The 26,677-nt window shown below is 41.6% G+C and overlaps 3 protein-coding genes across 7 annotated transcripts in view; 2 read left to right on the top strand and 1 right to left on the bottom strand.

Annotated features, from left to right (window-relative positions):
- Positions 1-20: 20 nt before the first annotated feature.
- LOC140347336 (uncharacterized) lies at positions 21-6,796 on the top strand. Its single transcript, XM_072433750.1, has 4 exons — positions 21-240; positions 1,542-1,671; positions 5,715-5,848; positions 5,917-6,796. The coding sequence occupies exons 1-4, from the start codon at positions 127-129 to the stop codon at positions 6,652-6,654; spliced, it is 1,116 nt and encodes a 371-aa protein (XP_072289851.1). The 5' UTR covers positions 21-126; the 3' UTR covers positions 6,655-6,796.
- Positions 6,797-7,101: 305 nt separating this feature from the next.
- On the bottom strand, positions 7,102-14,445 carry rsrc2 (arginine/serine-rich coiled-coil 2). 5 transcript variants are annotated; one of them, XM_072433747.1, is made up of 11 exons: positions 14,330-14,445; positions 13,798-13,936; positions 13,738-13,767; positions 13,633-13,667; positions 12,681-12,835; positions 12,463-12,594; positions 12,273-12,383; positions 11,909-11,994; positions 11,578-11,837; positions 11,415-11,504; positions 7,102-7,730 (listed from the first exon to the last, which is right to left on the bottom strand). In XM_072433747.1, exons 1-11 carry the CDS (start codon positions 14,333-14,335, stop codon positions 7,554-7,556), a joined length of 1,221 nt encoding a protein of 406 aa, XP_072289848.1. In that variant the 5' UTR covers positions 14,336-14,445; the 3' UTR covers positions 7,102-7,553. The 5 variants fall into 5 exon arrangements, with proteins under 5 accessions (XP_072289848.1, XP_072289847.1, XP_072289846.1 ...); XM_072433746.1 differs by having other exon boundaries at positions 11,578-11,822; positions 13,738-13,936; XM_072433745.1 differs by having other exon boundaries at positions 13,738-13,936.
- A 1,317-nt stretch (positions 14,446-15,762) lies between these two features.
- Positions 15,763-26,677, top strand: part of kntc1 (kinetochore associated 1) — a 44,252-nt gene continuing 33,337 nt past the window's right edge. Inside the window, 19 exon segments of the mRNA XM_072433741.1 lie at positions 15,763-15,868; positions 16,023-16,163; positions 18,385-18,505; positions 18,590-18,705; positions 18,826-18,901; positions 18,972-19,049; positions 19,141-19,175; positions 19,248-19,358; positions 19,461-19,551; positions 19,790-19,842; positions 20,700-20,812; positions 20,913-20,964; positions 21,781-21,879; positions 21,956-21,999; positions 22,077-22,139; positions 22,235-22,310; positions 23,351-23,476; positions 24,313-24,479; positions 25,252-25,363. Of these exon segments, the coding sequence (XP_072289842.1) occupies positions 16,026-16,163; positions 18,385-18,505; positions 18,590-18,705; positions 18,826-18,901; positions 18,972-19,049; positions 19,141-19,175; positions 19,248-19,358; positions 19,461-19,551; positions 19,790-19,842; positions 20,700-20,812; positions 20,913-20,964; positions 21,781-21,879; positions 21,956-21,999; positions 22,077-22,139; positions 22,235-22,310; positions 23,351-23,476; positions 24,313-24,479; positions 25,252-25,363 (1,671 nt within the window). The 5' untranslated portion in view covers positions 15,763-15,868; positions 16,023-16,025.

The raw sequence follows: 26,677 nt of genomic DNA on the forward strand, positions 1-26,677 counted from the left end.
GGTCCTTGACGTGTCCGTGTCTATACGCCGTAAGCTTGTTTTAGCTTTACACATGACATTTTGTTGTTGTGTGCGTATTTTTTTCCATTATCTCTATTACGAAAAGTAGTTTGTTAGTTTTTCAAAATGTCAGATGTTACGCATTTAACGTTACCTACGTGGGTTGGGGGCTCTTTGAGTATCAGGTTTATTTATCTGGTAAATAATACATCATTTAGGTTAACTGAGTGTCCCAACAAGGTACGTAATTGTCTTTACGTTCTCTCTGGTGTTGCTTTTCGGAACAAATTATGTACATCATCCAGTTGAAATTGTTGGTATAATCCTCTTAAGTGTGTAGGTATTATTAAAAGTGTTCGGGATATGATCTGATGGTCGGCACTAGATCATACAGTCCTAACTCACGGAAGTCAGAATTCCACTATTTTTTTTTTTTATTGTCAAAATTCTTTATTACAAAACATTTATAACAGACAATAAACAGAATCGGGGCGAAAGTGACTAAATCTGAATCTAACATGGTGGCGACTGAGACCGGTCCCACTGATACAGCTCAGGCAATAATTTTCTATTTTTAAAAAAAGCTTTTTTTCCATTGCATTACAGTTGGTTCCACTTCACACTTAGTATGATCTGCTCAAAGATAGTATTTGACCATAAAATAAATAACCCTAACCCTGGCTAACCCCTGACCCCTAACCCTAAATTGTTGTAGTAGTTAGGAGACGGGGGGGGGGGAATAAATGTTTTATCACCTGTTCATCTGATCCAGCCAATCTATAAGTTAAAAAAGTTTAAACCAAAAATAAATTTTGGGTCGGAGCGGGAGTCGAACCCAGGTCGACAGGAAATGTACCTCGCCGCCATATTGGATTCTGTAACTTCCGAATTCTGACTTCCGTGAGTTAGGACTGTATAATCTAGTGCCGACCATGATCTGATGGTTGGTCATTGCACACTTTAACTTCCGATGAATGATCCAGAGGAGGCCAAACTAAACTCAAACGAGCCAATTCATTTCACTGTTCATCAATCAACTACACACTTCTGATGGCGCTTGGGTTGCAACTAACTATTAGTCAATTTGTGACAATGTTTTCAATTATTCGACTTGTCAAACAATTATTTCGATTGTACATTGCGATAAAAAATTAACCAAAATATAGGCTTAAATATGGTGACTGAAAATCTGAAAAAGTTTAATAGTGTTTGGCATTTTGATTTAACACTAGGCACGTTCGGGATAAGCAAAAACTGCGCAGATCCAACTCGTAACAACATAGTTTTAATGTAGTTATATATCAGACAGATATATGAGTCTGGAGTGAAGAAACTACGAGGATGAGTGCTAAAATGTATTCACTCTTAAAATGTTTGTCCAGTTCTCAATTTGCTTTTACTATTTTGATATTCAACTTGTCACAATTATTCTGTTTAAATGTTCAAGCCCTCCTATTAATACAGTATTGCTTTGTCCAATAGAGAAACACAAATGTAAAATGTGCTCTTAAATGCATCTGTATCTTTTTTATCTTTTTTAGGGTCCAGCCATCCCCCTGTACTTGGGAGCTGATCTATTTTCAAACACAGACATCCGCACAGAAAACCACCCCAGACACCACGCCAAGTTTGCCAAAAAAGGATTAGCCACTAAACTCCAGTTTTCCTCTGGTAAGGTGACAACTACTGTCTTTAACATTTTGTGAACTATTTAACGCATTGGTTCTCAGCCTTTTTCATTTGCCATCACTTAAATAACAACCACTGACATTTGCACCCCTGGCTTAGATACATTAATGTTGAAGCCCAACAAATGGGAAGCTGCATTTACCACTGCCTTTGATGGATGTGTTTGAGACTATTGAACACATTTTCTAATCTAATCCCCATATCATCTCAGGAAAAGTGATGTCAACCACTGCTTTTGTTTTGTAGCTTCAAATGATAAAATTAGATGTCACGTCCAGACACTTACTCAGTCTTACCGGTACTTGAGTAGTAGTTTCTCCTTGAGTAATTTCTTGTACCACTTCTTTGTACTCATACATGAATAATATAATTTTAACTCTTTGGTAGTGGTAGAATTAAAATAAAAAAAATATTTGGCTATCTGTACTTCAGTTGTTTTTTACAGTGGATACTTTTAACTTTTACTTCACTGGATTTGAGAGCAAGTATTTGTGACTGACTATCTGGACTGAAAAGTAAATTGTCACGGATTGAGGGGTTATTTTTTTTAGCACATTCATGGTCACATTTTGAATTCAAGCCACTGCAATGAGAAAACAAAAATACATACATAAAATTCACTAGCAATCTTAAGATCTTGATTTTAATTGCTAATGTTGACCAAAGATCATGACAAATCTTTATCAAAATCACAATGCAATTTTTAGGGGGCTTCTAAGGGGGGTTCAGAAGCCCCCTATGATGACAACACAAACAAGGCAGTTTACGTCGCCCGGATCGGCGTCACCGGGGCCCCATCCTGGAGCCAGGCCTGGGATGGGTGCTCCATGGCGAGCGCCTGGTGGCCGGGTCTTACCCCACGGGGCCCAGCCGGGCACAGCCCGAAAGAGCGACGTGGGGCCGCCCTCCCGTGGGCCCACCACCCGCAGGAGGATCCATAAGGGGCCGGTGCAGAGAGATCTGGGCGGCAGTCGACGGCAGGGGCCTCGGCGACCAGATCTACAGACACAGAGACTAACTCTGGGGACATGGAATGTCACCTCGCTGGGGGGGAAAGAGCCTGAGCTTGTGCGGGAGGTTGAGCGATACCGACTAGATATAGTCGGCCTCACCTCCACGCACAGTTTAGGCTCTGGAACCCATCTCCTCGAGAGGGGCTGGACGCTCCACTTCTCTGGTGTTGCCCGCGGGGAGAGGCGGCGGGTTGGTGTGGGCTTGCTGATAGCCCCTCAGCTCAGCCGCCACGTGTTGGAGTTTACCCCGGTGAACGAGAGGGTCGCGTCCCTCCGCCTTCGGGTGGGGGACAGGTCTCTCACTGTTGTGGCGGCCTACGGGCCGAACAGCAGTGCAGAGTACCCGGCCTTCTTGGAGTCCTTGGGAGGGGTACTGGACAGTGCACCGACCGGGAACTCCGTTGTTCTACTGGGGGACTTCAACGCCCACGTGGGCAATGACAGTGACACCTGGAGAGGGGTGATCGGGAAAAACGGCTTCCCCGATCTGAACCCGAGCGGTGTTCATTTATTGGACTTCTGTGCTAGCCACGGATTGTCCATAACAAACACCATGTTCAAGCACAAGGGTGTCCATCAGTGCACATGGCACCAGGACACCCTAGGCCGGAGGTCAATGATCGACTTTGTTGTCGTGTCATCTGACCTCCGGCCGCATGTCTTGGACACTCGGGTGAAGAGAGGGGCAGAGTTGTCAACCGATCACCACCTGGTGGTGAGTTGGATCCGCTGGCGGAGGAGGAAGCCGGACAGACTTGGCAGACCCAAGCGCATTGTGAGGGTCTGTTGGGAACGTCTAGTGGAGCCCTCTGTCAGTAGGGTATTCAACTCGCACCTCCGGGAGAGCTTCTCCCATGTCCCGGGGGAGGCTGGGGACATTGAGTCCGAGTGGACCATGTTCTCCGCCTCCATTGTTGATGCGGCTGCTCGGAGCTGTGGTCGCAAGGTCTCCGGTGCCTGTCGTGGCGGCAACCCCCGAACCCGGTGGTGGACACCGGAAGTAAGGGATGCCGTCAGACTGAAGAAGGAGGCCTATCAGGCCACTCTGGCTTGTAGGTCTCCGGAGGTCATCGACGGGTATCGGCAGGCCAAGCGAGCCGCGGCTCGTGCTGTCGCAGAGGCAAAAACCCGGGCCTGGGAGGAGTTCGGGGAGGCCATGGAGGAGGACTATCGGTCGGCACCAAAGGAATTCTGGCAAACCGTCCGGCGCCTCAGGAGGGGGAAGCAGTGTCTCACCAATACCGTTTACGGTGCGGGTGGAGGCCTGCTGACCTCGACTGGGGATGTCGTCGGACGGTGGAAGGAATACTTTGAGGATCTCCTTAATCCCTCAGTCAAGTCTTCCGAGAGGAAGTAGAGACCGGGGACTCAGGGGCTGGCTCATCCATCACCCAAGCTGAAGTCACTGAGTTTGTTCGCAAACTCCTCGGTGGCAGGGCTCCGGGGGTGGATGAGATCCGCCCTGAGTACCTAAAGTATCTGGATGTTGTAGGACTGTCTTGGTTGACACGTCTCTGTAACATCGCGTGGCGGTCGGGGACCGTGCCTCTGGACTGGCAGACCAAGGTGGTGGTCCCTCTGTTCAAGACGGGGGACCGGAGGGTGTGTTCCAACTACAGAGGGATCACACTCCTCAGCCTCCCGGGTAAGGTCTATTCCAAGGTACTGGAGAGGAGAATCCGACCGATAGTCGAACCTCGGATTCAGGAGGAGCAGAGTGGTTTTCGTCCCGGTCGTGGAACACTGGACCAGCTCTATACCCTCCATCAGGTGCTCGAGGGTTCATGGGAGTTTGCCCAACCTGTCCACATGTGCTTTGTGGCTCTGGAGAAGGCTTTCGACCGTGTCCCTCGGGGTGTCCTTTGGGGGGTGCTCCGGGAGTACGGGGTCCGGGGCCCTTTGCTCAGGGCTGTCCGGTCCCTGTATGACCGGAGCAGGAGCTGTGTTCGCATTGCCGGCAGTAAGTCAGACCTGTTCCCAGTGCATGTTGGACTCCGCCAGGGCTGCCCTTTGTCACCGGTTCTGTTCATAATTTTTATGGACAGAATTTCTAGGCGCAGTCAGGGGTCGGAGGGTGTCCGGTTTGGGGACCACAGGATTCCATCTCTGCTGTTTGCAGACGATGTTGTCCTGATGGCTCCATCAAACCCGGACCTGCAACATGCACTGGGACGGTTTGCTGCAGAGTGTGAAGCGGCTGGGATGAGAATCAGCACCTCCAAATCCGAGGCCATGGTTCTCGACCGGAAAAAGGTGGCTTGCCCTCTCCAGGTGGGTGGGGAGTCCTTGCCCCAAGTGGAGGAGTTCAAGTATCTCGGGGTCTTGTTCACGAGTGAGGGAAGGATGGAGCGTGAGATCGACAGGCGGATCGGTGCAGCGGCTGCAGTGATGCAGTCGCTGCATCGGACCGTTGTGGTGAAGAGGGAGCTGAGCCGAAAGGCAAATCTCTCTATTTATCGGTCGGTCCACGTTCCTACCCTCACCTATGGTCATGAGCTTTGGGTAGTGACCGAAAGAACAAGATCGCGGATACAAGCGGTCGAAATGAGTTTCCTCCGCCGTGTGGCTGGGCGCTCCCTTAGAGATAAGGTGAGGAGCTCGGCCACACGGGGGGAGCTCGGAGTAGAGCCGCTGCTCCTCCACGTCGAGAGGAGCCAGCTGAGGTGGCTCGGGCATCTGTTCCGGATGCCTCCTGGGCGCCTCCCTCGGGAGGTGTTTCAGGAATGTCCCACCGGGAAGAGGCCCCGGGGAAGACCCAGGACACGCTGGAGAGACTGTCTCTCGGCTGGCCTGGGAACACCTCGGGATCCCCCCGGAGGAGTTAGAGGAAGTGTCTGGGGAGAAGGAGGTCTGGGAGTCCCTGCTCAGACTGCTGCCCCCGCGACCCGGCCCCGGATAAAGCGGCAGAAGATGGATGGATGGACAATGCAATTTTTTTTTCTTCACATTTATCTGTACTTTTACTTTTACCTGCTCTACTCCATTCTGTGTATGTGACCTCATGTATCTCAGTGTTTAGGTTCCATGGCTTGAAGGTGACCACATCCAACAACAGCCTGTGGTTTTACAGTGTTCAGGGGCTTTTCCGAATTGCCTTCGAGCTGTACAGGAAGCAGGACCAGCTTGCTTTGCTTGAGAATTTTCAGGTATAATACAACTGACTTTTGAATCCCATTAATTTGACTTTTTTTGCTGACTAAACAATCTTTTGCAGGATGTTTGGAAATCACACATAAACGACAACCTTTTACAAATGGGCTACAGCCTCAGCCAACAGTTGGACTTTGCAGTTTTCACCAAAGAACCCAAAAGCGACCATTTCATGCCTCTTCAAGCCGCGGCAACGCCATCGGAGCCCGGACACAACTCAAAAGATCACGATTACTGTTTTCATTCACAGCCATGCACAGAGACTGACCCAAGTCCGGACATTTTTCACACCGCTCGGCAACAGATTCAAAAGCTGAGCGACAAACTTCTACAGATCCAACCAGAGCAGCTCAAGACTGTCCAAATGCTTTTAGACGTGACTGACTGCTACGTTCAAGGCGACCTCACGGAAAACAAAGTAACAGAAGCAGTCACAGTGCTACTCCAAGCCAAACAATTGGACGGCGTGTATTCTAGTTCGTTGCTTGGCTGTATTGGGCGTTGGCTTGGACAGCAGTTTTATGAAGCCAACAGTAGCATCAGCCAAAGAGTGGAGGGGTTTAAAATGCAGCATATCGATCGCATCAGTGACTTGCCCCCGGCCGAAGAACTGACCCAAGAGCTGTTTCCAGAAGCCATGAGAAGTCTGCTGCTTCACTGGATGGGTTTGAGCGAAGACATCAGTGCAGAAAAGAGACACAGCGAATATCCCATTTTACTTCTCATACTGGAATTTGCAAATCATAATCTCATTACTGGTGTGGCTCACGTGTTGTATTCCAGCCTAATATGTAAATGTTGAAAAGTACATGAAAAACACATTCTTATAGGCCTACTTTGTAACTTTTCTGTTGTTGGTAACATAGATGTTATACTGTGGAATTCAGCGGGACCCCCACCAGAAGTTATAGGGCACTTTTAAGGATGAACGTGTAGGGTTGCAAAGAAAATATACATGGGAATTAAATCTTGGAAAATGCTTCAAAAGTACATAACGTCAAAATGCTTATTAAACCTTTTGGCAGATTATTTTTAATGCCATTGGCCAGTATAGGACAATTTCTAACTTATTTGAAGAATAGTAAAGTATATCTATAGATGTGAGTGAATTAAGTGAATTAAAACTACAGCACACTGCAAATGTCTGTAGTAGTCCACATACAAGATAGAAAGCAGCAGTTCAAACAGTCTTGAATCAGTATTTGAGGGTTAACAAAACCGGTGAAACATGAGTGAAGGCAGAGGAGACTTTAGTACAACATAAACATGTTTATTGAACGCACATCTAAAACATGTGATGATAATCTGCCACAGGAGTCCCAGTGCAGCCGTGAGTAGTCCTTGTGTCAGGGACAGATCCTCTTTATAACGAAATGTTAATCCACTTTTCCATCAAAACCTCTTGAAATCTGGAAAACAGGAATTTCTGATCCCACACAAACAGCTGCCTTTCACTAAATCTATGTAAACAGAGCTCACTTACTTCACATATTTAGTATGTTCAAACAATCACATTAATAGAAGTTAAAATAGAAAAAAAAAACTACGAAAACTACATTAAAACATAATCAGTTCATCTAATTGCTGAGATAAAGTCAGCACTTCCATATTTACACATAATGTATGTTGCAGATGGTTGCCTATACAGTAAATGAAGCACAGGTCCAGCACGCAGATGGATGAAGTAGTCCCTGCATGGTGCTACATGGTCTCCGGGCCCCGTGAGAAGAAGCCCAGCCCCATGCCCCTCTGGGTGTGTGTCTGCGAGCGCGCCATCTCGTACTGAACATCCAGGTTCCTGAACATCTCCTCCTGCTTCTGCAAAGTCTTCAAACCATCGTCATTCAGAGGTTTGGCTGTTTCCACCTCCTCGTCCCCCTGCACCAGCACATGGGACAGAACAAAGCCTTTATTAGACGCACTGTGGGGGAAGACGATTAAACATGCAGCAGTAGTTCTTATGTGAACTATAATGCCACCCGGCTCGCTAAGTGTTAGCGTCACAACTTCCTGTCCAATTTGGAGATCTATGGAGTTTTTGGTTTTGGATGTGCCTTAAGATGATAAAGACTTTACAAATGAAAGCTTGATACTGGCCACTTTTGTATAACGGTACGGTAGGTCTTTGTGTCAGTGCCAATTTAGGTCAAATATTAAATTCACAATTCCACAATCTGAAATCATTTACATATTAAGTACACACATACATACATATTAAGTTGTTTATTTTATATTTTTCTTTAAAGTTAGCATTAGCTTTGAGACAGTAAGCTAGTTAGTGCACAGATCTGATTTGAACATAACATTTTAAGTGCATATGGCAGGTTAGATTACATATTTCACTTCACTAAAATGTAGATTTAACTAACATTTTACCTTGATATCCCCAGTTTGACAATTTTTGTCAAGTTTACATTAGTTTGTGGTTAAACAAGTGCAGCAAATATGATATAGGTAGATTCCATAATTCCACAACTGTTACCTAGCAACCATATAGTAAACAAGGGCAAAATCCATATAAAAGTACACAACAGTTATGATTTGACAATAAATATAATGCCAGATTGATCGGTGTCTCACTCTGAATTGAGATGTTCACATGAATCTTTCAGGGAAGGCCCTCGCCGAGCGCAGTCAGGACAATTAGAAAATACTTAATTGGTATTTCTCCTAAAATAGACCAAAGTGCGTCGCCACCATGTTTATTTTGGTCTGTTTGTTTTAACATCCCCCCCAAACCACAATGCTGCTCTGTGATTGGTCCTAGTCCCTAAATGCCATGTGATTGGCCCGAATCAGCAGGGTCCTAACAAGATGGATTCAAGAGTTTGTGAACTCAGAGAGAATTCCCTTTTCTGGCTATTGATTTACTCAGCACTACTTCCTGTAATTCTAAACTTTAATTTCTTTATTATATATATATTTTTTTAAATCATAAACTGCAAGTTGGTGTAATCCCTCATTAAAGGGGCCATAACATGCTTCTTTCACGTTTCGTAGTCTACCTTAAGTGTATAATTGATAATAATAAGGGTTGTGCAACACCCATAACATAATAGTTAAGAAATATCACCCAGACCTTGGACCCCCTCACCAACCCGGAAATGCAAACGGCTTGGTTTGATATTTGCCCCCACCCTTAAGAGCCATCTGGCTCCCCCGCCCAACCCGTTACGTAGTCTCAGAGCGCGTTTGTGCCCCGCCCACCCGTAACGTAGTGTGTGCCCCACAGCTGTGTGCTCCGCCGTGCGCTGCTCCGTGCTAGTGAGTGAGAAACGATAGAACTTCAGATCAACACTACTTTGAGACTAAATAAATCTGGTGTTTATTCTACAGCGTGCGCAGAACAGATATATAATATATCATATACATATAACATGCACACGCGCGCACGCACGGTTGCTGCATCAACTGCCACATAAACCTTCACCATTGTGATAATAGTAAAGAGTGCGATATCATTAATGAAGTTTTGGGCCTCTTTGAGCCGTGTTTCGTCATAAATCGAAGCTGAAAAACTACGGGGCTTGTATGGTGAGACGAGCCTGGAGCAGCGCGGAGCCGGGGGGAAGGGGGCGGGAGGCGGCAGGCGGGAGGGTGATGACGCGTGCCTGTGGTTATGACGCGGTCTTGCACCCACCGCCCGTCAGTTTGGAGATTCGCGGAAAGGAGATAGTCTGTAATATAGCTAAACACTGCGGGAATCAATAAAAAAAACACTCTGGGTACATTTATGAAGCACAAATAGCAATGTAAGAAGGTTAAAAGCTCTGAAAAGTCGATTTTGCATGTTATGGGACCTTTAACCTGTTACCACCCACCTATTTTCGCCCTGTGCACAATGGTTGGACATACCCAAATGGCATTGCTTATTAAAAGAGGATCTTATGTTCCACATGCAAGTGTGATGCATCATTAGAAAGCTTAGGCCTTCTAGTTTCTGCAGATGTGCACATGAACACTGTCAGGGCTTCAGAACTTACACTACAGAGGCCCAAACATAAACAAAACATCCTTTTTTAGTCTCGCCTGAATATTGTCAATTTGTAATGGTCCTGAGCATGACATACTTCATTGTGTGCATATGCTGTTCACTGTACATGATGTTTATCTTGTTGACAACAACTGTGTAAAGTTTCAGATCTCTAGGAACAGGCATTTTGGTGCTGTTGACCTTTTTGTATCAAAAAGTATATTCGGAACAAGTGATCCAAATATGTTCCAACTGTGCCAAACTGTTTTATTACAATTTTAGCTCCTCTATGATCATAACATACATTTTGATGTTTTGTAGGCCACTAATAGCAATTATAACCGCTAAAAAAAAAAAAAAGTGAAAATGTGTAAATATGAGTTTACCCATGAATTTCCCATATAGAGGTTAAAAAAATATATATATATATAATATTTTTATTTTATTTTTGTATTGGTATAATAATACATATATCTAACAAAATGCACGTCCAAAAGGCTAATAAAATTAGAAAACGAAACGTTATGCGCAAAATCCTGCCGATAAATCTGGCTCTTTACAGCCTTCCCGGAGCCTTACGCACGAGAATACAGAAGATTCTGTGTCAATAAGGCCTTTGTCCCGCCTATCAGGAAAAAGGTCTCCTGATTGGCTAGAATAATATGTCACTCAAAGTCTCCTGCGTGCCTGTTAGCAGAAGCTAAGGGCTAAAAACAAAGATGGACGCGCGCTTCGGAAGCGCAGAATTTTTTTCCTCCGGAGGCTGTAGCAAACAAACCCGGTGACAGAAAAATTCGTGGTCTCATTCTGTAGGTAACAGTCTAAGGAAGAGATCGATGTCAAACACTATCGTATAAGTCAAACAGGTCATTTGTTATGGACGGAGAAATGCGGCGGACAAGCGCATTCTCGTCCGGCGAGAAACGAAGAAAAGTTTGTTTACTTGACAATATCTTGAAATCGGATAACTTCAGGAAAAATACAAGTGGATATTGTTTTTCAATGATTCCTTACGGACAGACTGAGTACAAGGATGTACAGAATTAAAGCCGTTTCGTCCGTCATAAACAGCAAACAGGACATGCGTTTGTAAAAGTTGAGACTTTCTCACAAACTATTGGCAATTGCTTCTTGGGGCATATTATTTAATGTAAATCAATGACATATTCGTTTTGTTGAGAAAATAAGCTTTAAAATGATGTATGGCTTGCTGGTATTGACCACGGAAATAAAAGTGATGATGTAAGAGAATATTTGAGATATAGAAAATGTTCGCCGGCGGACAGGTGGGTGGTAACAGGTTAAATAAACTGCAACTTCAGACGTAAAACTTTGATAAATATTTACCACCAAACTAATAAAACTGAAAAAAAAAAACAGTAATCTTGATTTTAAACCACAATAATGTGCAATTAAGTAAATATATTCAAGAATTACTCAACAAGTTGACTCAGCTCCCTCTAAGAAGTTAAAATAACAGACAAAAATGGTCCTTAATAATGAAATTTAAAAAAACTACTGCAGCAGGAACAGCAGAACAGGGCTCGGTAAATGTGTAAATGTGTAAATGAGAGGCAGCCAGAACTTACTTTTATACCCATCAGTTTTCGGAACTTGGAATTCTGGTTTTTATTCCCAAAATTTAGCTTCTCCCACAGCTCAGCTGTCTGGGACTTGTCCTTTGAACAAGAACATCTGATATAAACTCATGTTGGGTCAAAAATGTGTTAATCATAGGCAGATGTTTGTTACCCCTTCCTTCTTTCCTTGCCATAGCATCTTCCTCTTCTTCTCCTGCTCAGCAAACTTCATAGGGTTCACAGCAGCAGGGTTGTAGTAGCTAGGCACTGCTATACCAGTTTCTGCCAGAGTTTTGGCCTGAAGAGCAGCCATCTGCGCTGCCATAGCAATCTGTGGAGTGACCTGTGTACCCGAGGCCAGCAGAGCAGCCACGTCCAGGCCTGGGCTGGTGGCTGCGGCTGCAGCGACTGCCGCGACTGTAGGAGCAGCAGCTGGGAATTAATCAAACACAGTTTGACAACAACTTGTCCCCTGTTGAAAAATCTACGACTGTATATCTCACCTGCAGCAATCTCCTGATGCTGCTGGTGCTGTTTCTCCAGCAGATCCTTCTCCTTCTGCTCCTGGAGCTTCTTAGCACGCTCCAGTCTGGAGAGGAAAAAAACCCCATTGGAATTTCTTCACAAACATTTTTCTTTGAGAGTTACACATCTGCTTAACTTATTGTGGAAAGGTATTTCAGGCTGAAAGTCTTAATAGCAGTAATGTAATGACATATATTGTCTTAAGTCACACGCTGATGTGTGTGACCTGGATGCCTTAATAGTGTAGCCGCAGGAAGGGGCGTGAAAGGGGTATGGCCCTGCTCCCAAACTTAAGATGACAACCTTATCTTCATATTGTGGCAGATGCAGCAGCCCCGTTACCTTCTGGCCAGGGCCTCCTGTGCATCCATAGCGGCGTTTCGTCCTCTAAAGTTTGGTGGACTTGCAGACTTGCTTCTCCTCCGCACTTTTTCTGGCCTCTTCTTTCTGTCTCTGTTCGATTCAGAATAGTATAGAACATGAGCACAGGTTGACATTGCACAGAGGAGCGTCAGTCAGAGAGTTGAAGCACCTGCTCTTGCTGCGGCTCCTGCTCTGATGCCGGTGCTTGGACCTGGAGCCAGACCTGGATCTGGCCTTCTTCTTCCGGTCTCTGCTACGGGACCTGGACTTCCGTTTGTCCTTGCTCTTGCTGTGATGGCATCTGAAACCGAACAGATCTGGTCAAAACGGGACAAAACCCAACCAACTCCCTTCACAGTTGTGATACTGTGTTCCTGCTCCACTGACCTCTCACGGGACAAGGACCGAGACGGGCTGCGCTCTCTGGACGTCTTGTGCTCTTTCCGCCTCGACCGCTCCTCTCCATTCTCCACGGACAGTCTGTCTGCGTCATATGCTTTTTTGTGCGATTTTGAAGCCTTTTCATGGTCCCTCTTACGAGCCTGTTTTAAGAAGAAGTTCTCTTTCAGGAAAATAGTGCAACAAAAAAAGTTAGTACCAGGGCGGTGAGCAGATGGTATCAACAATGTCGACAATCTGAAACAAAAGTTACTCTTCATTTCAAATCAAATAGGTCATAAAGTACTGAATCATAGATAGATTGAATTAAGGCATCCCAAATACTTCAGATGACATATCAGGGCATGCTGGATTCAAATCATGAGAAACAATGTTTCGCTCAAGATTACAAACCTGTCAATACAAAACATTTGGGAGTCACCACTTAATACTGTAATATACAGTGATGTACTTCTATTGACAGGTTTCATCAATCATAATAAATACTTTTTGCGGCAGACTGTTTGCCCACAGGAATCGAGTTTATAGGTAAAAATTAGCAAAAATTAAAAGTTAAGCCTTAATCTACAGTGAAAAGTGAAACAAACAGATTCTTAATGGCAGATAATTACCTGTCCCCGTAGAAGACATATTTTTTGCTATGTCAGCAGGGTCTTCAGATCAGTCTCTTCGTGCATTAGCACGCTGAGTATGATTTATTGTACAAATGTTATCATTTGATCTACACACATTCCAACATTAATTGGTAACTAAATTTGATTGAAATATATATTAATAAAGAAACACTAGACTATACTGGATTATGTGAATATAAATAAAGACAAAACCTTCTTACCAAATGAAATAAATATATTTCTATTTTGATAAATACTCACCTTTTTTAAATAAGATAATAAAGCTGTAAATGAGTGATTTGAAATGACAAAAGTTTGTTATTTACCTCTTTGCTCCTGCTGCGTCTGTGTTTTCTGTCTCCTAAAGACACAAACCCGACACAAGTGAATCACAACAGTCTAAACACAAATGTGAGGAGCAGGACACTCACGTTTTCTGTCCCTGGAGCGTGAGCGGTGCCGTTTGAAGCTCCGGGGGGATCTGCTTCGAGGGGATCTGCTTCGGGGGGATCTGCTTCGGGGGGATCTGCTCCGGGGGGATCTGCTCCGGGATGATCTCCTCGGCTCCATGGGGAAGGACTTTACGGGAGAAGCTTCTCTGTTCACGTCCGCACACTCACTGTCGCTGGCCTGGACACGGGGAAGGAGAATATATAGCTAGAACAACGTGCCACTGTCAATATTTACAGGCATATTTGATTTGGAATTTTCCCATGTTCAAATTTCTCTTTGATTACATCGTCAAATTAAGACGCCATTATTAACAATGAAGGTAGAATCATAGCAGGCATACAGACAATCCCATGATTACCTACACATCTACCTCAGATAGCATTAATACAGGTCTTCGTGTGTAAAACGATGACATAAATAAATAGAGCTTGAACCAGGCCTGAAGCTAACACTGCTGTTGTTGCTAGTCGCCATCTTTGTGAAAACGTATTTACAGCAAATGGTTCCTAATCGGCAAAGTGGCACCGACACAGCAATCCCCGTGCACGCATAACCTTTAACCTCGCTTACCGACATAATCTGTACCCAAAAACGTTTAAAGTAACACCGTGGACCCCGCACAGGAACAACACTGGGGTCTTCTTGTTCCGTCGGAGTCTGACTATGGACGGTCACTGGGGGTTGCCAGGTTTGACTTGACTAAGTCATCTATTTACTCTTTTTAAAATATTACATTTTATACTACGATTGGACTGACATTTATCGAACTGATTAGTAATGACACACCTTTATCAGTTCGAGGTTTTTTACGTAAAAACAACATTGTCAAATATTCACCTAAAGTTGTATTATCTCTTTGAATCGTAAAGAAGCTTTTGCTGAGATCTAATTCTATCTCAGCAAATGCTTATCAAATTATAATCTAAGTTTGATTAATTTATTAAACTTCAAACCCCCCCAACAATTGGTGAAATTATTATTTTTTGCACCAATTTTCAATTATTTAGTTCATCAGTAAATTAGGTTCTATTTAATGTCACTCAACTTCTTAATATTAAAACATTTAATGATGAAATGCAGTTTCCTATCTTTATATAAGTAAACTACAGAAGACGTTTTCAATTATGTAATTTCTCTATCTCTAAATGTTTTTATTTTTTCTATTGAAGTGCAGAAGTATAAGAACATCTCCATGGTTTCGTCTTCAGGAACTGGCAACCACACGGAACCGTCACGCCCACATGTAATAATACAATAGATCAATGCCCCATGGTCACGCCTCTCGATTTTATTTTCCCTCATTTTACCATTCAGGGCAGTTCAGTTGTTGATGTTGAGGACGTGTTTCATTTGCTCCACTACGCCATCTTTTGCTAATAATATATATATATATATATATATATATATATATATATATATATATATATATATATATATATATATATATATATATATATATATATATATAATAGTGTTTTATTGCGAAAAACACAAAACATAAATTTATAGATTGATTAAATAAAAATAATAAATCAGTTTTAGCCTCTACGATCTGGAATAACATTGCTTGAACTTCAACACAAAAACATGAAAAAATCGACTGCAGCGAAGACAGAGAAGGTAGATGAGTCAACGCAGAGTCAGACAACGAGAGAAAAAGAAAGGAAACTGCCTCACATAAGACGCGGCCCCTGGGAAGCCCGTGCGTCAGGTCATGCTATTAAAATTACTAATATTACCTTCACGGTAATGCGCAAAATGAGGACTAGTGCGTAGGGAAAGGGCCACAGAAACAGATAGAAATGCCTTATAAATGAAGCACATTGCCACGTGTATAAACCATCAGACGAGGACATTGTAGAATAAATAATAATTAATAAATAATTTCGTTTTTATGGTGAAGTTTCAGCGGGGGACGTGAAAGCAGCTTGCCTACAAGACACAACTCAGGGATTTTATTTTCCTAATTTACTTCCTGCAACAACCCGCCAAATTTCAACCCAAAATGGCGTTGCGTTTGGGTTATTTTCGTGAGGTTTGACTGGACATACAGCAAAAACTGATGGTTTTTGGAGATTTAGACATTTTATTCAGCTCGTGAACGAAGCGGTATATACTGTGACGCACAATTAAACAGTTTTATCCCCTTATTTCCATAATATATGCAGCTAAAGCGTAACATTAAGGCACAGACAGTCACTGCTTGTTCTAGTTTGGCAGTAGCATTACCATACTTATTTACTGTGTTTTGTTTTGACCACAGAAAATGGCAATGTGGAGTGACGTTGAGATTCTGACCAACGAGGACACCAACACTGTGCGGCTGGGCAGTGTGTCCAGAGAGGAGAGCAGCAGTGGGCTGTACCAGGTGGACACTCTGGTCAAGATCTCTGCAGTTAGTCAGGTACTTTAACCCGGAACTATAATGTTGTCATTATTAATCAGTGGTTCTTTGGCCTGTCACCATAATACATTTTGAAGTGCTTTGCTATATTGCTGAAGGAAATATATATAGACTATAAGGATACTTAATACATCCTGACTACTATCAACACACATACTCAAAAGATAGTAAGGCCTATGGGATTTGTAAGCTTTATTTGACTTTCATAGGATTATGAAAAGAACCCTAGAGTATTTTTTTTGTCTGATTGGATTCTAATAAGATGAGGTAAAACATTTTGACTTGGATTTATTCCACTGAAACATCATACTGTAAAACACTGAACACACACAGTCAGTACAATGACAGCATTAGAGTTAAGCAACACTTCAGAATCAGTGATTACAAACCTGATACTATCGGATTAAATCCAACTATTCTTTTTTTTCGTTCGCACGTAAACCCACTGAGTGAACTTAACCTTAGAGGTGGTGGAGAAAGAACATGGAAACGTTTATAACTTTAACGAGCTAATCTGTCATTCGGAAGTAGCAAGCATTGATGTTATTGATAAAGATTTCTATCCAATACTTCCAATTTTTTTTTTTAACAGAAATTCAATTTGTTTTATGGTCATTAAAGAAACAATTTAGCAAAATTTTCTGGCAGTAATGATCAAATTAGTTTAAAATTACGAATATAAAAATGTACAATTTACAAAGTGTTGAACATGTTTTTTAAAAACGTTTTTGAGTTGGGTCCAAAGTCTATATTTGAATTTCCTCTCCTTTTTAAAGTACATTTGACCTTGTTCTTGAAAATGATAAAAATGCTCAAATGTTATAGTGGTACATTAGAATAACAACTATTATAACAAATAACTCTACTTGTACAAAGAAAAATACCCACAAAAAGATAGACCCACAAAAATATTGTTGCATCTATCATCAGCGCACAGATATGGACATTTTAGGCCGATACTGATGTTATGTGAAAAGCTTGGGCCGATAACCGATATATTAGGCCGATATTTATTCTAAAATATGGATCAATTCTATTTTAAAATGTGTAGAACCAGTCTGAACACATAATACCCGTCTTTGATGAAAAAAATGTAGAGCTATCACTTATTTAGCACTATGTTTAGATATAGATGGGCTATAATACAATTCTTTATGAGAGTACATTTTTTATTTTATTTAGATTATTTCTCAGACTAAAGTGTCTCTGAACCTCTCCAGTCATGTGTCATCATCATGTTGCTCCGCCTCCTCCTGTAACAGCAGCAGAGACAGTCCCTCCTCACACTGTGTCTCATCAGACACTCGACATTCTTTCTTCTCCTTAAAACCTCTCACACTAAAGTTATTTTGAGTAAATATGTTCAATCTAATCGTTTCAGGAGGAAAACCTGTCAAATAATGTCTGAAAAAAGCTTTGCCTTTATCACGGGTCGCGAGTGAATTTGTTGAGCTTATTTTTAATGATAAGTTTAATCTAAAATGTTTCTAGCGCTTTTAAAAGTGTAACTTTTGGCTCAAAATTAACAATGGATTAAAGTTTTGTCATAGTTAAGCTCAAAACATTCCAAAAAACAAGAACGACACAGGAGGTAGTTATTTTACTCGCGCGAGGAGAAATGCTTGGAGGTCTCAGTCACAGGACGTCACAAACATCTCTGAGCTCTCTCTGCATCTCTCCTCAGTTTTATTGGTTGTGAGTTTAGCAATCCAGGGTCAAAACACGCCACATGTGGTTAATGGTCCCAAGATAAGCACACACAATGCTAGTTTTCACAAGTCCTTAATTGAACATTAACATCGGCTTCTTATTTTTGCTTTAAACAGCCCAAACTTGATTTAATGTCTAAACAGATGAATCCGGTCTGACCATCTTTTAATGCAATGATCAATACAAAAACACTTGTATGAGGTGGTACTTTCATGGTTTTATATCGATACAAATGATAAGACTTATGCTTTATTTAGATTTTATTCCATCAATTTACTGCCTATTCTGTTAGAATATAGTAGCCTCTGTCCACAGAGCTGTTGTTTTCTTCCTGTTTCTGAAGGGATGGCAGAGGTAACTCTTTCATTATCAAGGTGTAACATACGGTATTGGGCCCATATATTTGCTTCAGTGCACCCCTAGTCAAAATAGTCCTGATCTTGTCTTGGCTAGTGGCTCCATTGCTCTGTCCTCGGGCGCAGCTGCTCTAACATGGTGCTGTTGGGTGCAGGTGCAGGGAGACCCTCGTCTGTGCTCCTACAGCGGCTCAAACTGGAGCATAGTTGTGGCTGATAAGACTGTCATCCTCTTTGACCAGAGCTTCCAGACCATCCTACTCCTTTTGCAGTTCGGTACGTGAACACATGTGACATTTGCATGACATAACATCATATGGATGCAGCTTTTTTTCTCATCAACCTGGTTTGGATTTGTAGAAACTGAAGTAGAAGCGTTTGACGTGTGTCTCAATGGACAGTTTTTAGTGGTGTGTGAACAAAATGGCAACTTGCATCTAATTTATGTGCCACACAAGAAAATCCTCCTCACCAAAGTAAGTGATGCATGTGTCATGTACACGTATTGTGTACATTTGTCCACAATGAATAGAAGTCAGAATCAAATGAAATATCACATTCATATCATATTTTTATTTATTTTATTCTGTTTTTAGGCTTTAGTGGAAAACGAGTCCAGTGGAAATAAAACTTATCACTATCTGATCATAAAGGAGGATAAAGAATCTTCTGGTAACCATTCCTCATTTATGTTTCATATTTGAAAAGAGTAGGCTTTTACTGCTCTTATCTTCTCTATCAGGAACCTACCAAGTGTTTTTAGTCATCAAAGATGGCTTTTTCCACATCACAAACCTGGCTTTGGCAAAGATGGAAATGGGTAATAAGCACAATTCCAGTCCTTTTTAAAGAATACCGTTTTGTTGGGAACATCGATTCATTCATATAAACCTGTCTTTTTTTAACCTTAGCCATTGAAAAAACAGACTTTGGAATCTTAAAAGAGGTAATTGATCATCAACTGGGAGTTTCACGCGTGTCCTGTCCTGTGTTCATTGTTTTGGTGTGGTTTTTACAGGTCCAGTCTGTCATCAAGATCGACTTTTACCCGACCACTGAGTATCATGCTGAGGGCTGCAGTACTGCAGTGCTGTTCACTGTGGGCCAAGAGATCCACATCCTCATAGGGGTCAGTTACAACACATATGAACACTGTGTTTAAAAGTTTCATATCAGCTGCTGGTTATTTGGCAATGTAGTGGCTTCTTATTGACATCATCTCATATCACAGGGAGACCAAGAAAATGTTTTAACAGACTGGAAAATGGATTCAAACAGGAAGATGTGTCTTGCCCATTGTGTGAACAACTCTCTGATCCCAGGTCAGTTTGTACAGTTTTTAAGCACTGTCTGGATTAGGATACAACCTGAGCCTTTTTGAATACTTAAGCACTACTGTCTATAAACATAAAGCTTTAATATTCATCAGCTGAATAGGAGGCATTCTACCAGATGTAGGTGAAGTCATATTAAACTAAATTGTATATTAAATTCCTTGGTGTATTATTGTCCATTATTATAATCATAGTTCATGTAATTTATGTCATGTATTCTCTCCAGGTGTGAGAAAGATGGTGGTGGTAGAGAACCTTGTCTACATTCTTGATACAGAGGTGAGTCTGCCGGAGTGGCACTAACGCTGTGTTCAGTGTTCATGACTCAAGAGAAGTCTGATGTCGTTTGTGAAGATGTGAACCAGATTAACACCAGACAAGCACACATCCTGTCCATTTGAATACTGAGCTCCCCGTGCCAGAACACTCTCAGTTCTGTTCAAACTAAAGACTTTAGTGTATTAAGTAGCATTAAAACACAAATGTTCACACACAAAAAAAGCATTTTGTGGTGCTTAACATATCAAACAAATTACCTGCCAATTTGAATTTCATCCATTTCCAGTGTCCTTATTTGTATTCAGGCAAGTCATGGTTCCAAATTTCAGATTTCATTCAATATTTATAACAATCTGCTGTAATTTCTACTCATTTCAATAATATCTCAAACAAATGGAAATAACAATTTGAATGATCGCAATTAGAAAATAACAATTACTGCAATTATTTAAGTCCATATCAAACAACAAAATATCCTGCCTTATTCTGTGTCAATAACCCAGTAGTTTAGACTTCTAAAACATGATATTCTTCTTGGATTAGTTTAAAAGTTCAGATTTCAGTCAAATGAATGCTGCTCGACTTTGACCAGAATCCAAATATTTAAATACATAAATCCCATGATATTTTACCCAAATCTTTCAGCTCTATCAATCTGTACTGGACGCACTGCCTCCTCCAGGCAAGTGGTGGTACTGCGCCCTAAGCAAGTTCATTTCTTGGCACAACTCAAACGTTAACGTGAACATGAACCACCAGAGCAGAGTTTCTCCTCAAGTGCAGACCAATGGCACGCCCTTTATCCACTCTTACATTCCACCTTTGACTCCTTTTCTCTTCTCTCCGTGCGATGACAGGACCTCCTGAGTCTGTGGGACCTGAATTTCTTCATCATGATTCACTGTTGGTCGGATCTGTCCATTCACGACTTTGAGCTGACCTCAGAATGTGGCTCTGCTTTTACGGCGTTGTATGTATACACGTGTTATGATTAATGTTCATGTGATTCTTAAATGTTAGTTATTTTAAGATGGAAAGCTTGAGTTAAAAAAAAAACCTGTTTGTTAAAGACAAGGCAGCGGTATGAAGATAATCACACTCATCAAGCAAGGCAACTCTCAGGTATTATACTCTCATCGAATATACGTTTCTGTTCAGAAGTTTGTCATCTGCTTGTCTCCATGGAGATGCAGTTACTTTGTATGCATTAAATTGATTTAGCTTGCATTATTTTTTAGTTAATTCCAGTTGTTTTTGGTTGTTGTGGGTACATTGACATGGTCAGTCAAATCAGATAACCAATAAGTGCTGCAACGACTGATTGGGACTAGGTGACTATTAAAAATATCATAGTTGTATTTTGATCATCATAATCGATTCCTTGACTTTACAGGCTCTGAAACACATACAAAAAGTTCAAAAAAGGCAGCAAAAGTAAATCAATGTCAAAAAGGACTTTCTGATTATCATTGATAATTCACTTTAGCTAACAATATTCTCTATCTAGAAGCCTTCAGCCACCATATTTCATCCTTTATCTGGTTAAAATGTAGTTGAAAGTCTCAAAGTACAATAGCTATAATCGTTTGACACGTCCATTAATTGTCCGACTAATCGACTTCTTAACTAGTTAATTGCAGCCCCAATAATTAGATCTTATTTTTGGTGTGTAAAATAAATCTGATCATTCGTATCTGGAAGACAAAATACAATTAATTTTAAATTAACATTTTCTATTTAATTTTAGTATTTGCCCCAATAACTTGCTAATCATTTCCCTTGTCAAAGCCTGCTCAGTTGTGAAGATCAGAAACAAATTGGATTATTCACAACTCATAACAATAATACCGTAATTTGATCACTTCAGAGATTAGTGCACCTTTTTAATGTTTGTATTTATGTTGATACTTTAGAACTTAATTTCACACAACTTTGCAGAGTAACTCGCTGCAAATCCGCTCGCTGCCTTCCATGTCCGTGTGTTACTCCCTGGACGTCTCCACCGTCTCCTGCCTCGTCCGCACCAAAGTCAACATGGTACAAAGTTGTGAATGAACCCATTTTCTGTAGTTTCTGTTTTACAATGCTGTCTGTCTGTGTGTATTCTGAGCAGGATACATTTTATCTAGTGGAAGGAATCTGTGAGAACCCTGAAAGGTGAGACATGTCAGAGCAGCAGCCGCAAAAAGAGTATTTTTTATTCATATTTCTCAATCTTTTTCCCTTTTTCCTAGCCGAGGGCAGCCAATATCTTCTCTTGTCATCAGGTGCTTCACAGAGGCATTGCCAGAAAACAGGTAAGCAACTTGTAAAGGAGTGGATTTGTTTGATATGATTCAATAAATGGTATGTTTTAAAATTGTCTTAAGATTCTTTTCCTTCTTCTTTTCAGGCTGAGCAGATTACTCCATAAGCACATGTTTGAGGAGGCCGAGAAATTTGCAATTGCTTTTGAGCTGGACTTGGAGGTAAGGCCATTTTCTTGCTTCTCGTTATGCACGGTTTTGTTTGATGTTAAAGATGGATTAAGACTTTTGGCACAACTTCAGGAAATTATTGTCCTCTCCACACACACACCTCCTCCAGCTCTTACACACACACACCTCCTCATTTTCACTCTTTGTATCGACGATCTTGTCCTTTCAAAGCTCCTGACCATAGGTGAGGGTAGGAATATAGATTGACTGGTAAATTTAGAGCTTTGTCTTTGGCTCCTTCTTCACCAGTGCCCGATGCAGTGACCGCATCACTGCAGACCGATCCAAATGTCAATCTCACATTCCATCCTTCCCTTGTGAACAAGACCCTGAGATACTTGAACTTGAAGGACTCCACACACACCTGGCGGGTGCAAGCCACTTTTTATTTTTATTATAATTATTTTTCAAAAACCTTGGATTTGGAGGTGCTGATTCTCATCCCAACCGCTTCACACTCGACTGCAAACCATACCCGTGCATGTTGCAGGTCCGGGTTTGATGGAGCCATCAGGACAACATCGTCTGCAAACAGCAGAGATGAAATCCTGTGGTCCCCAAACCGGACCCTCTCCGACCCCTGACTGCTCCTAGAAATTCTCTCCATAAAAACAATAAACAGAGGGCAGCCCTAGTGGTGTCCAACATGCACTGGGAGCAGGTCTGACTGCCGAACACAGCTCCTGCTCCAGTCATACAGGGAGCACCCGATGGAGAGTACAGAGCTGGTCCAGTGTTCCACAACCAGGACTTAAAAACCACACTGCTCCTCCTGTATCAGAGCTTCAACTATCGGCCTGATTCTCCCCCAGATCCTGCAATGGACAAACAAAATATAATGTCCTATTCTGTATAAAAGTGGCTAACCTTGTAGTTTTGACCTCAAACATTCTGAAATGCTGAGGATTTTTTAGATTCATTTTGCAATTCAAATATTTTGGTCTTCCCTTAAATGTAATGCTCTAATTCTTGTAAAAAAAAAAAATCACAATTAGATGTTTTCCTTATCTGAAAGATGTTTGTCTCTGCAGCTGGTCTACAAGGTGAAGCTGGACTTTGTGCTGGAGCAGTTGGCCTCTGCGTCTGTGGGTGGCTACGGACAAGAGTTGTGGTCGGACCTGGTGGAGGAGGCCCGCACTAACCTCATGAAGATTTCTGTGAGTCACGTGGATATGTCAGTATGTAGACACATCCAAGTCTGTTGAGCCTATGTGCTGGCTGGATCCAAAAAGCCAAAACTGAGGAAAGAAAATCCTTCGGCACAGCATCACACACCACATGTGATATTTTGGACCACGGCTCTTTTTCAAAGTGATTAAGGAATAGAGTTAAAGGAAATCACTATTTTCTTTCCTTTTTTTAACGTAATCTACAAAAAACTAACTGAACTAAAAGAACAAAATAAAAAATAGAGAAGCCCAAAAAACAAAGCGTAAAGTCAGTGTGGCATTTGTCTCCTTAATAATCCGCAATTGACCCTACAAATTCACAGTTGAAGTCGATTTTCTTTTCCATTTTGTTAATATCCAATCAAGTTATTTCTGTCCTGTCCAGTCGGTTCTGTCCGTGTTATTAATTTCCTTGTTTTTGCTTTTTTTTTTTTTTTTTGCTGTAGCCAAAAGTACATTCCACAGGTATCCATCTATTGTTTCCATTGTTGGAGTGTGATGTCCCAGATAGTATTAAAGAAAAATGGAATGTCGAGGTTGAAGTCCGCAGTGCTTCAGTAACCTCAGTCCAGTATTTATGAACAGGACAGTCCCAAAACACATGACGGTGATGGGCTTCTTGACAGCCACAGTTTCCCTGGTGTAATAAAATACCGTGATTTGTCCAACAGAATTCTTCAAACATGTGATTTTGTGCTTCTCCATTGATATGTGCTTATATATTCCCATTCTTCATCTGTTATAACAGTTTTCCCATTTCTTACCGATATACCGCCATAGAGTGACCCTTTTTTCCCTGTGCCCATTCCCTGTTGTGTGATCAGGATGAGCAGTACGTGGTGGAGTACTGTCTGAAAGCTCCATGGCCCACTTTTGAGACGGCAGAGAAGATGCTGAACCACGTGGCCTCTCACTACTGCACGATCCAGATCCAGGAGGCGTTAGCTCGACTGGCCACCTTCTGCAGCCTGCACAGTTTGGACAACTTCAAGTACAGTGAATCTCTTTGCACAAGAATATGACCTCAAATAGTTGCACTAGCATGTATTTTGAAATATTTGAATAGAGGAATGTTTAGCATGTTTTCTGTCAACGTGGGACAAATTGGTCGTCTGCAAATTCTATTACTAAAACCAACTAAAACTACTGAGCACTATAGTCAAGTATTCCTGCAAAGTACATCAAAAATGTATACTCATATACACTAATTGATACTAAAACCAGTATCAAAACTAGATACTTTAGATACCAACATGCGCTAAAGAGAGATGGAGAAAGAGAGGGGGAAGAACAGCATTCCAAAAGACTTTCAGCATTAACACTTTTGAGAATGAGAAGGTGTTTTGTGTATGTGGAGGAACTGGACTTGGACAGCAGGAGTACTTCCCTGCGCTGCACTGAGGAGCAGAGTCAAAATGTTCATTCATTTGACAACTTCACACGACCTCATGAGTCTCATGTGGTCTATAATTAAAAGCTATTTTGAAAAAGCTGCAGAAAAAGATCATTAAACAAAACAAACAAACAACATGCAATCTACAATTCCACATAAGGATATATAGCTATTAATTTAATTTTTCACTGTTTTATGTATTTTTTTATTTTATATTTTGATTCTATTATAACATTTATAGGAACATTTCTGATGAATTGCCATAATAATTTCTATGGGATCATCTTGTAATAATAAATATAATTTCTGTGATTGAACTGTACCTAACCCTGTGTTATCCCTCTAACTGTAAACTGTGTGTCATTTGAAGTGGCATTGCTTGGATCGAGTTTCTGAACTGCACAGATGTTTTAGGAGACATCATGTTCCACCTCCGGGACGGGGATTTGAACGGAGCACAGCTGCTCTGGCTCAGACACGAGGTAAAACACTTTAAACCGTCCTGATGCACTCCAAAGTGAACCAGTAGAAACGTGGGTAAAGTCCAACATGGGACTACCTTCCAAAGGGGCCTGGCTGGCTTTTGGCTCCTGGAATGCTTATGAGCGTGATGATTGGATGAGAGAGAATGCGTACTCAGGAGAAAACAAGACTGCGAAAATCAGATTTTAAAATAATGATTTCTCTCTAAACACAGACACAGGCTTTGCTAAGCAAAGCTAGCACACATTAGCATCAGCTGTTTCCTTTTTTTCGGCACACAACAGTAGAATCAATATAAAAAATCTGAAATATTATCCAAACCCAATGCATTAAATAAAGAGATTTTCAAAATCTGGGTAGAGAAGTCAAATAAATGCAGAACAGGCTGAGGATAAACGGGAAGCTTTAGCCGTGTCTCGCACCTTACACACTTGGAATTACTATGTCTTTTTGTGAATTGTTTGGGTGAGGCGCTCATGTAGAGGTCGATGGTAGGGCTGGGTATTGCCTAATAGCTCACGATACAATACATATCCCGATACAGGGTGCACGATACAAATCCCCATACACGGAACATGATATGATACGTGTATGGGGTACATTAGTACAATTATGTTTTTATTAAGTAGAATAACAATATTCATTAGAATGTCATCCTCAATAGCAGAATACAACTGTCCTATGATGAAGTCACATTTGCAGCTCCTCAGATTCTGCCTTGATGCATCAGTCTGTAGGTTCAAAAGTGTAGAACACAGCAATTTCTAATGACTTTATGTAGTTTAAAAGTATCACAATCCACATCTCTGAATCAATAAAAAGTATACAACGAGAAAGACGGGTTTACAATTACATAAGTGAAACGAGAAATGTAATAATCAGTTTCCTCTATGAAATGAACATGGAACATAACACTAAACTTGTACGTGCCTGAGACGAAAGCACAGTGGAGAAATCTCTCGATAATTGTGCCACAAAGAAGTTATTCACTTTGCGTTCCTCTTTGTGTATTATTTGTGTCATCACAGCCCGGGTAAAGTGGATTATTAAGAAGAAAGCCCCTTTTATCGTTTTGTACATGACCCATTGTACTTTGGGAAATGTTTCAAAATAACAAAACAATGCAATTTGTATTATTGTGATGAGACATTTTCAATATTGGTTAAATCCACGCTCTAAACTTGGAAAGGAATCGTTCCGTTTGTTCACCACAGCATGTACATCGAGTCTAGCCTTCTCCGGCTCCTCCGCCCCTTACTGCACCGTGCGGGAGCCGAGCATGGATATAGTCACCCAAGTAGTGCCTGATCCAA

This window comes from Eucyclogobius newberryi, unplaced genomic scaffold (assembly GCF_026437365.1).
Source record: "Eucyclogobius newberryi isolate DKJ021-1_F unplaced genomic scaffold, fEucNew1.0.hap1 SCAF_6, whole genome shotgun sequence".
NCBI lineage: Eukaryota > Metazoa > Chordata > Actinopteri > Gobiiformes > Gobiidae > Eucyclogobius > Eucyclogobius newberryi.